This window comes from Sycon ciliatum, chromosome 11, assembly GCF_964019385.1.
Source record: "Sycon ciliatum chromosome 11, ocSycCili1.1, whole genome shotgun sequence".
Taxonomy (NCBI): domain Eukaryota; kingdom Metazoa; phylum Porifera; class Calcarea; order Leucosolenida; family Sycettidae; genus Sycon; species Sycon ciliatum.
Window position 1 is genome coordinate 10118306 of NC_088653.1, and position 12849 is coordinate 10131154.

At 48.8% G+C, this 12849-nt stretch overlaps 3 protein-coding genes across 3 annotated transcripts; all 3 read left to right on the forward strand.

The window, feature by feature from the left end:
• The first annotated feature begins 8920 nt into the window (after nucleotides 1-8920).
• LOC135827067 (uncharacterized) lies at nucleotides 8921-9472 on the forward strand. The gene has a single exon (XM_065339590.1). It carries the CDS (start codon nucleotides 8921-8923, stop codon nucleotides 9470-9472), a length of 552 nt encoding a protein of 183 aa, XP_065195662.1.
• Nucleotides 9473-9478: 6 nt separating this feature from the next.
• LOC135827068 (uncharacterized) lies at nucleotides 9479-10297 on the forward strand. The gene has a single exon (XM_065339592.1). The coding sequence runs from the start codon at nucleotides 9479-9481 to the stop codon at nucleotides 10295-10297; it is 819 nt and encodes a 272-aa protein (XP_065195664.1).
• Nucleotides 10298-10698: 401 nt separating this feature from the next.
• On the forward strand, nucleotides 10699-11256 carry LOC135827069 (uncharacterized). The gene has a single exon (XM_065339593.1). The coding sequence runs from the start codon at nucleotides 10699-10701 to the stop codon at nucleotides 11254-11256; it is 558 nt and encodes a 185-aa protein (XP_065195665.1).
• The last annotated feature ends 1593 nt before the right edge of the window (nucleotides 11257-12849 follow it).

Consider the following 12849-nt stretch of genomic DNA (forward strand, 5'->3'; position numbering starts at 1 on the left):
GCACAATCTGGGTTTCGTAAAGGCGACTCCACCTCTCTTCAACTGACCCGCATCGTGCAGCAGGTGTGCCAGCATAGGGATAACAGAGCGCTTGCTGGCATTTGCTTCTTTGACTTGGCCAAGGCTTTTGATACCGTCTGGCATCGAGGACTTTTGGCAAAGCTCGAGCATGCATTCAGGGTACGCAAACAGCCACTCTCCTGGCTGAAATCTTATCTCTCTGGGCGTTATCAGTACGTAACTGTGCTTGGCACATCCTCGGCTGCAGAGCCAGTATTGTCGGGCGTTCCTCAAGGATCAATTCTTGGTCCCCTACTATTTATAATTTACGTAAACGACTTACCTGCAGTCTTCCCTGGAACGTCTCTGTTTGCTGACGACACGACCCTTCTCACCTCATCAGCTTCCCTCACTGGCCTGAAAAACAACTTGCGTGCTGGCATTCAGGAAGTTCTTTCCTGGATGTCGTCCTGGAGGTTGTTCCCAAATCTATCAAAAACAAAGATCATGCTCTTCCCGCCCCAGCCGGAGTTCACAACCCTCATCCATGCCAACTTTCCAAATCCAATTGACATAGTGTCTTCTCACAAACACCTTGGCATTGTGATTGACTCTGCACTCTCTTGGGTACCTCACATCGAATATATCTGTAAAAAATCAAGTAAATCCTTAGGAATTCTCTCCCCCCACTGCTCCTACCTCCCACTTTCTTGCAAGCTTCTTTTTTATTTCGCCTACCTTCGCCCAATATTTCATTATGCAGATACGTCTTGGGTTGGGTTATCCTCTTCCGCTGCTGCAAAGCTTGAAATACATCACAAGAAAATCCTTAAAATTCTCCTCCGTCAACCCCGCATGCTCTCATCATCCGCCCTTTATAAAATCGCTCACACAACCCCGTTATCACATGGACGCAGTGCACACCTGGCTTCTCTTGTCCATTCTATTAGGCTTGAGTTGTGCCCACCTCATCTCATGTGTTTTAATTGGTTCTCTTCTCTAAGAACTAGAAACTCACTCTTACTCCCTAAGTGTAACTCATCCACTCTTTTGCGCTCCCCTCTCTTTATTGCTTATTCTGTTTGGCTCACTCTACCCAGAGAAGTTAAGGACCTGACCTCACTCCGCCTGTTTAAGATCCGTGCCGCCCCTTATTTACTACGACATGCATAGCTCATTATCCACATGTCCTTTGCGTCTCTGTGTTTTTCACTGTTTTGATTTGACAATATCTTTCTCTTTCTTTACGGAGTTGTTGCTGTTCATTTTGCTACTCTTTCTTTTTCCCTCCCCTTACTTTTATTTATCGCCGTGGTTGGCAATCACCCACTCTCTTTAACATTGGCCGGTGTTTCCACCGAGTCTTGAGATGTTGTAATAAATATATATAATAAAATATATATAAGGTTAGTCTGTGAGGCTTTCCTGTGCTTGATCTACATGATAATTATGTAAAAGCCTCTCCACCACCGCCATTGCTACATTGTAGCAACGGCGGTTGTGGAGAGGCTCTTTGTTGGTTCAAATCCTCGAATATCACCCATTTTCGCGTGCCAAATCTTGAAATTTGACCACGCTGTGTAGGCGCTAGGCGGATTCCAGATCATAGGTCAAATATTCGTCAACCTCGCCAACAGGCACTCCGGTGGCAGTTTTCTTTGTGTATGTCTCGTACAGTCCTTTCGCCTTCGTTTTCATGTTGTCGATTTTGGAATGGACAATCGACGCAGTATAGGTTGCCTACTCCCGGAGCTGTTCAGCAAACAAATTCAGCGTGGTGGCGATCTCCTCCGCGTAGCTCCTGCGAACTGTACCGCCCGGAGGTCGCCTCAAATGCCCGTTCCAAAGCTCGATCAGCTTGCCCTCAAGCTCCTGGCTAAACATGACCCTAGGCATTGTTGACAGCTCACAACTGAAAGATACGACAGGAAACAAATTCGGAAAAAATCGAAAAGGCTGAAGAAAAGTCAGAAAAGTGTCCTGAAAGGTAAAAAGTTGCCTTGAAAGAGGGTGCTGGTGTTGCTTTGTAGACAACAAGCACTTTTCACTTTCGCGCGTTTCTCAAAGTGATCGCCATGGCAACTTGCCTGAAAAGTGCCTGAAAAATAGCTTTTTAGACAGGATTTGGTGTAGTGTGGAATCTGCCTTATGACTCGCGCAGTTCGGCGTTGAACGTCGCAACGACTGCTGCATGTCGTGTCGTACGATTCGCACAGGATTTTACAGCTCGCCCCAGCCCTCCCGACAAGCTCTTACGTCCTGTACCGTCGGCGTTGCGTCGAATGTGAACTAGGCGCTAGGCGCCATCCGGCACCCACACAGGAACATCGTGAATGTGCAACTGAACATGAGTGTTTTCTGTCAAGGATTTTGGAAGAATATGTTGTCCATTTATATGAAATCCGTTCTTCACGACTAACTGGGCAAGCTGGATATCTGTGAACGTTAATCTGCATTGGCCTACCGAACTGACCTGGATAGATAGGATGAGCTCGGCTCCAATTGCGTGTTGCTCGAGGCAGCTCACGTACTCCCCGAGTTTCACATCCTTTGGAGCTGGAAATATAACAGTTCGGGCTATCAGGTCTCTGGCGCTTACTTTCCGCCATGAGTCGTCTTCAGCTGGTTCCCGAGATACATCAGTGGCCTCCATGATCCCGGAACGGGCATATGTGGGGCTAAAATGCCCAACCAAGAGATTTTTCAGAGCTAAAAAAGCTTTACCACACGTCACTGAACAAAAATAGTTTTATTCTTGTATACATTTACCTGACCACATCGCTACAATCATAACGTTTTTATGTAGCGATCGTTATGTAGCGTTAGTGCTAAAGGTGTTACGTGTCTACACAATCACAAAATCATGCTCCGGTACAATCCATAGTGCACAAATGCCCGGAATGCGTGGAGCGTAGTACGCAAGAGGTATACAAAAGGAGTAAAATAGGACTGTTTTGTTGTTACTCAGAGTTTCATGGCAAACACCAATCATCATCAGACAACATCTCATGATCATGATTGTAGCCGATTTTTGCCAAAAACCTGGGATTTTTATTTATTTATTTATTTATTTCACCTTCCCGTGGCCAGAGAATATAGGCCAATATGGAGGGAGGGGGGCGGTAGCCAGCCATGGCAGTAAACAAAAACAAAGCAAAAATAAATAAATATTACACATTACTGGAGGCAAAGAGAAACAAATGTGGATGAAGAACTAGCAGTTATTAGAACACGAGCTTCATGTTGGCCTTGAAATCCTTTAGCGTACAAGACGATTTAACTGATAGAGGCAGGGCCAGCCAGAGAGAATAGGCAGCAAAAAACGGAGATCTGGTATAAGCTGAGGTTCGGGCTTTAGGTAAAGTGCAGGGATTGCGCGTAGGACGAGTGGGAAGAAACCAGTTATATTTACGCAAGTGTGGCGGGGCTTTGTCAAGACGAATAGAATGAACAACAATACACAGTTTTCGATTCGCTAGACTAGAGATAGGGAAGGTGTTAAACATATCATACAGCTCGGCAGAAGGAAAGTATGATGGTTTGCGGAAAAGGACTTTGAGTATCCTCTTATTGTGGACTTCCAGGGTACTCATTAACGATTTACTAAGTAGGGATGACCAGGGGGTTGAGCAATAGAGAAAAATGGGGAGAATATAGCAATGATAAAAAAGGCGAATGCATTCAAGCGGTAGGTGGGAGCAGTGAGACACGAGGTAGCCAACAGCTTTACTGACTTTGCTACAGATATAGTCGACATGTCTACTAGACGATAAGTCTGAGTCAATGACTAAACCAAGATGTTTGTGTTGTTTTACCACTGTGAGGTCTGTGAGGGATCCGGGAAGAGTGAATGCATAGGTTGGCTCTGAGTTCGGCAGGAATAATATCTCAGTCTTGGCGATATTAGGTCTTAGTCTCCAGGTAGTCATCCACTGATGGACTTCGTTGATACCGCGCTGGAGACTGTCTCGCAGCCTGTCTAGACACTCATTGAACCGGAGCAGTGCAGTATCGTCAGCAAATAAGGACACACCTTCAACATGACTGGGAAGATCATTTATATACACTAGGAAAAGGAGGGGCCCTAGGATGGATCCCTGGGGCACTCCGGACAGAACAGGTGAAGCATCTGAGAGAGTTCCACCTACAAAGACAACTTGCGTTCTGTCGGATAGGTAGTCTGTAATCCACTCCAGCGCTGAGTCACACACACCGAAAACTTTGGAAAGTTTAGCAAGTAATGCGCGGTGCCACACGGTGTCGAAAGCTTTCTCGAGGTCGAAAAAGCACATGGCAACTTTCCGCCCCATATGACGATGGTCGGCAATGTTTTGGATCAGCTTGGTGAGCTGTAGAGCGGTCGAGTCACCACGACGAAACCCAGATTGCGCGGGATCCAGAGCAGGAGAAATATGATTATACAATTGATTGAAGAAGAGCCGTTCGCAAAGTTTGGAAATACAGGACAGGAGGGAAATTGGGCGATAGTTACTAGCTTGAGATTTGCTGCCATTACACTTGTAAATAGGCACAATTTTAGCCAGTTTCCAGTCAGTAGGGAACTTGCCTGTGGTAAGGCTGTCATCACACCATGGTACAAAGCGCTGCGTCTACGTCCACGTAAGGAGTTTTTGGTCGGTTGTCATGATGATCCGTATACGGGGTGAAAACGGGAGCAGAGGAAACGGGAGACGTAGACGTGGTATGGAGAGGGGGGGTATACGACTTTTTGTATGAACGTGCGTATCTACCCCAGCCTTTTTCCGAGTGACCCTGTACTTCGATGTACGTGGGTTCAAATTTCTCCAAAAACCTGACTGCGTGTACGCGTCAAGCACTGTGCCTGTCTGATGACACGACCACCCGTTTTGGTTTTTTCACCATAGACGTAGACGTAAACGGGAGTCGGAGAACGTGGTGTGATGACGGCCTAAAGGAGAGGTTAAATAGGCGGCTAAGTGGAAAAGAAATCGCAGGAGCTAGCTCCTTTATCATATTGTTCGTGATACCGTCTAGCCCTGGCGCTTTCCCAGATTTCAGGTTTGAGATGGCTTCACGAACATCTGCTGTAGTGATATGAACGCGGGTGAATTGGCGAGTAAGACGAGTGTCATATTGGAGAGGGGGTATTACTAAACGTGGGTCATCAGGCACCGCGACAGAGGTAAACTGCTTGTTGAGGATGGTTGCTTTTTGGAAGCTGTCGGACACCAGCAGCCCATCAGGGCTTGCAATGTCAGGGATGCCAGGTTTTACTTTGTGCGATCGCTGACTGCGGACAAACTGGTGAAGCGTAGTGCTGCCTGAGGTAAGTGTTGTTTTGATTGAACGAATGTACTGGCGGTGGCACCAGCGGGCACCTGGTTCCGCTGTGCCTTATATGCTGATAGGTTGTAGTCCGTAGGGAGTTTCTTGGAGAGGCTGAATAGGTCACGTTTCAACTTGATAGCCTTGCGTACTTCAGTGGAAACCCATGGATGATATTTGCGTGTAGACCCTGGGGTTGAGGGAGTTCGATTTGGTTTGCGGGAGCTATGAAGGGGAACATACTTGGACAGCACAGTCTGCAGGACACTGTGCAGGTTACTAAGTGCACTGTCCACGTCTGAGGATATTAATGAGTTCCAAGGTACTGAGTCTAAGTCTGCATTGACTGCTTCCCACACAGCAGGTGTGACGTGTCGGAGATCGAAAGACATAGGGTTAGGCTCCTGAGCTTGAGACGTTATGTCGCGGGGAGACTGAGGCAGGGGGATATCGAACTGGCAGTACACAATGGCATGGTCTGAGGCACCCAGAGGGCAGTCAGTTTCGACGCAAGACGAGAGATTGGCACGGTTACTAAATACCAAATCCAAGCAGGCTTGGATACCAGAGGGTGACGTGTATGTACATGTGTTGACGAGTTGGTGAAGACCAAATGGACTGAGCGTGCGATACAATTCAGCACCGGCAGTATTGGTGGAATCTGTCGAACACCATGACGTGTGCTTGCTGTTAAAATCACCGGTCAAGATAACGTGAGAAGATGAAAGAGGAAGAGTAATGAGTACGTCTTCGACAGTCTGGCAGTACCTTGCTATATCTGTCGGCTTAGCAGAAGGTGGACGATAACTGCAGCAGAGGAGGATCGGCTCAGCTGCAGCCGGATACGGCTGGAGTTGAACCCAAACGGCTTCGCACCCATCGCGAGCTAGATCGGGACGCATGGCAACAGACTTAAACTTATTCTGTCGAACAAGGATAGAGACACCACCATAACCTCTTGCACTTGTCCCGGACTTATTCTCTGCAGGGGGCCTGTCCCTCCGGAAGGTGTCATTACGCGTAATTTTAAGTGCAATATTCGGGTCGAGCCAGGTTTCAGTTAGGCAGATTATGTCAGGCTGCCACTCTTCAGCAGCAATAGTAAGCTCTGTACACTTATTTACTACGGAACGACAGTTTGTTGATAGGAGTGTGAGCTGGGGTGGTGAAGAATGCTGGTGAGTGGGAAGGGAGTGTCTGGTAGGAAAGAATGGGTGTGCGTGTGGGTTCAGTGAGGAAGGTGGGTGTGGGTCCAATTGCATGGTTTAGTTACTAGCAGACTGATCCAAGGTTGTGCTGTCAGATGCAAATCTCCATTCCCTGATGGAAACTTTGCTTGGCCAGAAATCTTCTTCGAGAACCTGGTCAGTATGCTCAGCCTGAACAACAAGGTGAGCATAAGCAGTACCAAAGTACTTGGACTCCGAAATTGAGCAACTGAGGACGTCAACTGCTTTCTTTTTGCACCACTCCCTGATAGAGTCAGCCTCACACCCAGGATCGACATTTCCGAGGTAGAAGCACTTCCGCTTGATCCTTTCTGCCCCCTGGAGGCTGCCTCGCTTACTGGACATCGGCTTTTTGTACTGTGATGTGATAGAACGCTGCAGTGCGGGAGCACGAGCCATGTGTCGGTGTGGAAGATACTGCCAACCATTACGGTCAGTGTCACCAGGAGTGCCAGAGCTGGTCAGTCGCGTGCCATGTTTGGGTGCGGGAGGTGCGTACTGGGAACCTACTTGTACAATGGGCTCTGTAGAGGATGCGCCAGGAATGGTAGAAGTGTACATATTTGGACCTACTTGTACATTGGGCTCTGTAGTAGATGCACGTGAAAGGGTGGCAGCGTACGTATTCGGTTGGTACCGAGTGGTTAGTGGCACTCCCGGGGCTCGCACTTGCTGACTTTTGAGCTCCCCATCTCTTCCCGCAATCGTGACAATTGGGCTTCGAAGTTTTCTTGCGAAGACTTACTTGTTTCAATCACATTTCGTAGTTGCGAAATCTCATTTGAAAGTGCTCGGACTACAGTTCTGATGCAATTGGTACCATACCGGTTTCAGATGGCGCTCCTCTGGCTGGTGCGCTGGCTCCCTGGCCCTGCTTACGGAGAGCGAACACGAGGTCCGCCCTGGATAGGTCGTCCCATCCTGGAATTCGGGCGTCCTTGGCTACCTGCTGCAACACATTGAACTCGATCAGGGCTAGGTCTAGGGTTGAGTCCGCCATAGCTGTGCTTCCTTGGTCAGTGCTCGACAAACAAAACAAAAGTAAGGAGCCGATTGGCGGAGCAACAAAATTTGCTTCCACCTACTACCACACCAAAAAAGGCTATTTCCCCATATTGTCCACTATGAAACTCGTTATACCGCTCAAACCTTACATGATGCTCGTTTTGTTCCTTTCTAATGCTCTGATGCTCGGATAGTCGTATAATGCCGAAAATAATACCGGCATTATCCGCTGGACCCTAGTGGTGTGAGAGCAATAGCAGCGGCAGCCTGCAGGTAAAGATTGCTTGAAGCGAAGAGCTGCAGGTTCCGCTACGGATGAACCGGAACAAAAGAATAAACAGTTTCAAATTGTCGCGCACCAAAAATTATGGTAAAGGCTGTAAAGGCTAAGAATGTGAGAATCACTGGTGAACTTATCAAAACCCAATACTACTCTGAGGTATCTATTGAACAAACGGACATACTTATCATAGTTCGAAGTAGAACAAAGAGAATGGATATAAGCGTTGCTTGCATACTCAAAGGTTGACTGAACAAAGAGAGTGGATATATGCGATGCTTGCATAATCCAAGGTTGACTAATATTATTTATTATTATTATTATTTTTGGAAGTGAAGTGAACTTATGCAGCGAAAAGACCGTAGTTGGAGAGTTTGAAGTGAGGTACCCTGTATTGATTTCTAATCGTTCGACAATGCACTCGAAGCTTACCAGGAAGTCTTGTACCTCATTCGGGGGCATGTGCCAGGCAATAAACCTGTCCGCATCGTGCTGCTCATGTTGCAGATTTCGCAATATGCATTGAAGTTGTATTTCTCGCCGGCCGAGCGCAGCGAGATAGGCGAGAAATGATTTCTCGCGAAACATTTTCAGCTGCAAATATGGCATCTGGTGTGTTCTTTATTGTCGCTTCTTTTCCTGACTTCTTCAGCAGTTTTGAGTCTCACCAGTGTCCCTGCCCTCCCACCCTTCATTTCTGTGCATATTATCATTGCTGGCTTTTTTATCACTTTTTGCCGTGATGTGCTTGCCATGCCTACATTATGCCTAATCGCCATTGGGGATATACACCCGTTGTTTTCCCTCACAACTGCGCCCGTCTGCGCGAGGTCTATTTTCCAAGCTGGCTCGGTCCAGGAAAACTAATCTGACGGTCCCAAGTGGTTCTGCATCATGGCCTATTTCTGCTATCCACTGGTGCGCCTATTCTATCTAAGACACTCTGTTCTCAGTCCTTGCTTCCATACCTCACTCGTTATCCGGTTTACATCTGGCTGCGGCCAACTACCCTTAACTTTGTGTGTTGTCGCTATTGAAGTCTTTGTCTCTGTGTGTGCCAGTATATGTGGAGCGAGAAGCCAGCAGGTGCAAGGACGGTATGAAAGCTGGTCCATTTACCACGCCACCATTTAGCCCCATGCAGTCGTGTGGGCTTGGCACTGTTCCGAAGAAAACCGGTCGTCTTCGTGTAATTCACCATCTGTCGGCACCGGAAAGGTCCAGCGTAAATGACGGCATACCAGCGGACAAGTTCAGCTTGAAGAATACCCACGTCGACGATGCAGTTCGTGCCATCATGTCAGTGGGCCGCGGCGCCCTATTGACGAAGCTCGACATCCGCAACGCGTTCTGGCTCATTCCAGTCTCCACTGATGACTGGCCGCTGTTGGGCATTCATTGGCAGAACCAGTACTATTTCGAGAAGGTGTTACCGTTTGGTCTGCGTTATAACCCGTTCATTTTCAACCAGGTTGCGGAAGCCGTTGAGTGGATTTTGCGTCACCAGTTCGCCATTCCGATCATCATGCATTATCTGGACGACTACCTCTCTGTGTCTGCGCCTTCCTTGTCCCTCGCGTCCATGCAACGCTCTATTATTGAAGAAGCCTTCACATACCTCGGCGTTCCCCTGGCGTTGGAGAAGCTGTAGGGCCCTATGACGGAGTTGACATTCCTTGGCATCACGTTGAATTCCGAACGGTTCGAAGCTCGGCTACCAGATGACAAGCTAGCGGATATAAAACAACTCGTCCTCGATGCTAGCTCAACTCGCTCCATCCCCGCAGCAAAGTTCGTCTCTCTTTTGGGCAAGCTCTCTTTTGCTGCGCAGGTGATTGTTTCGGGCCGCACGTTTATGCGCAGATTATGGGACACCGCTAAGAAGTTCAGCAAGGTACCTCGGCATTACCGCATTACCTTGAGCAGTGACTGTCGTAAGGACCTTCTGTGGTGGCAGGAGTTCTTAGCTAGTTGGAATGGTAAGTGGTTCTTCCTGTACCAACCCGAGACTTCCAGTACCGACTTAGATCTACTTCAAGTATACTCTGATGCTGGTGGCACCATTGGATGGGGCGCCTATTATGCCAACGAGGGCAGGTGGATGCACAGCCGCTGGGAGCAAGACACCATAGACTTGTCCATTGAGTACAAGGAACTGTTTCCTATTCTCGTCGCGTGTGCCACGTGGGGACATATGTGGTGCCGGTTTCGCATAGCATTCCACTGCGACAATCAGGCTGTGGTTGATTGCCTGGCTTCGGGCACGTCAAAGTCTCCACCTGTGATGGCCCTTATCCGGAAACTGTTCTTTGTGTGTGCAAGGCACAACTTCTGTGTCGTAGTTCGTCATGTGCTTGGCAAGTCTAATGCAATTGCGGATGCCCTCTCTCGTTTAAAAATGCAGGAATTTCGGATGATCGCCCCGCGGGGCTCGACAGGACCGGACACGACAGTGCCCCTTCCCTCCTGGGACTAAGCAGCGAAACAGCCCGATACGCGTCCCTTGCCATTGCGCCATCTACCAGGGCAGCATACCGTTATTGAGAACAACGCTACCGGGAGTTCTGCCAGTTGTGCCGATGGGACCCGTTGCCGGCGAGAGACAGTATATTATCGAGCTTTGCGACCTACTTGGCGAGATCTGTGAAGCCAGGTACAGTGGCCAATTACATCTCGGCCGTTCGTAATCTGCATCTCCAGTGTGGCATGGATGATCCTACGACAGGCGCTACCTTGCTACCGCGCGTGCTTAAGTGCATTAGAGAGTGAAGGGCACTGCTCCGTCCATGACTCGTCTTCCACTGACAAGTGATCTGATCCGGTCTGTTGTGGACCGGTTGCGGAATAACCCGTTCTTCTACTCCAGACGATCGCGTAATGCTGCAAGCCGCAATCCTGTTGGCGTTCCACGGCTTCCTGCGATGCGCTGAGTTTACTGTAAGCGATCACGCACCGTTCGACCCGAGATTTGATGCTGCCGGTGATAGTGTGAAAATCGCGTACCATGGTGGTAAGCCCGCGTTAGAGTTTGTTGTGAAGCGGTCCAAGACGGACCCGTCTGCCAGAGGCATGACCCTATACATCGGGCCAGCAACGCCACAATATTGTCCCGTTGTTGCCATGGTGGAGTACTCGTCACGCAGTAAGCCGCCGTTGTTGCAGCCCTTGTTCCGGTTTATGTCAGCGCTGACTCGCCGTCGCTTCACTGCTAAACTGAGAGCCCTCCTGCAGTTGTCCGGGGTGAGTAATGTGGCTGAATATAGTGGCCACTCCTTCAGGATTGGTGCGGCGACAACGGCTGTTGCAAACGGCGTTCCTTTGTGGAAAATCCGTGCTATGGGTAGGTGGCAAAGTGACTGTGTTCTGAGGTACATTCGCACAGATCCGTCGGACCTGCTGTCTGTTTCTATGGCTCTTCACAGTGGGCCTATTTAATTGCGTGGTGTGCCCTGTATTCATGTGTGTGTTGCATGGACTCTTGGCGATGGCCTCATTGATTCTATATTTCGTGCTGAGTCAATGCACGAACCATTATTGCCTCTACCTTACTTCTTACTTTCCACTCTGGGCGACCTCTCGCTCCCCTGCTGTTTGCACAACTGCGCTCGTGGCTTCTTCGGTGAGGGAATTGCCGGCCATTATGGGCCACGCTCATTTCCGACTACTCAGGGCCCTCCGTCGCCGTCCCTCGGATGCAGACTCTTGTAGATACTTGGCCCCGCCAACATTCTGCTTTGGCTGTGTCTACCCGGCCGACCCTGAATCCTCTCTCGTAGATACTTGGCTCCGCCAACATTCTGCTCCTGCAGTGTCTACGTATTTCTTTCCGTAGCCTCTCACTCCGCTGGCCGGCACTCCCCCGTACGGCAAGTTGCTGTGTGTTGTAGTTAATTTAGCATTATGGTGATAATGCAGATTAATGGGTGCATTCAGCTTTGTGCTACCGCTCAATCTGTGCTGATGACGCTTGCTTGTAGCTCAAAGTGGGTAACATGTATCGTTGCATGTCTTGCTAGAGTTTGCTGTGCTATATATTTTCGATCCGTTCTGTGCGGCGATCATTCTTGCTTGCTCGTAGTGTTTCACCCTCCCACCTCCCATTTCTCATTACTAATTTGCTTTGATAAAGTGACTAAACGGGGTGTTGGCCACGCTCATTTCCGGCTACTCAGGGCCCTCGGTCGCCGTCCCTCGGACGCAGACTCTTGTAGATACTTGGCTCCGCCAACATTCTGCTTCGGCAGTGTCTACCCGGCCGACCCTGAATCCTGTCTCGTAGATACTTGGCTCCGCCAACATTCTGTTCCGGCAGTGTCTACGTATTTCTTTCCGTAGCCTCTCACTCCGCTGGCCGGCACTCCCCCGTACCGCAAGTTGCTGTGCGTTGTAGTCAATGCCAGTATAATTATGTGGAGCGAGAAGCGAGCAGCTCACGGAAATCAGTTGCGCCGGTAGGGTGACCGTATCCATTTTCAACTTACCAGTATCACTATTGGCGTCTGACTCTGCTTTGACTAACCCAGACGTTCCTTATTCCGTCGAGGCAATGGGGTTTTTGCACCCAATTTTCATGTCGTGACTCGCAACATCATTGCATCTCCAACCAACAGACATGAACGGCATTAGAGAGGTTCTGGAGTACGATTTTTCGTGTCAAAATTCGTAGAGGCGCTACGGAATTTTTATAAGTCGTTTTCGAGCAGTAAAATACACCGCAGTACGGAACTTATGTGTTTGCCTGCATTGCCTAGGTTACGATAGCAAACACGTCATATCCCCACTCTTTGCATTTTAATTTGAAAATTTGTACCGAAATCAAAACTTCCCGCGGAAAATCGATGTTTCTCGTGCCTAATTTGTACACAAAAATCTTTCTGCATTCGATGACGCAAAATGTTCATACGAACCATGGTACCATGGTTCGTATGAAAGCCAGTCCACGTGGATTCCCCGTGCCGAAAAATCGTCTGAAGTACGCGTGGAAAATATCCGTAGCGTCCATACGGAGCTTGGCAAGGAAAATCATAC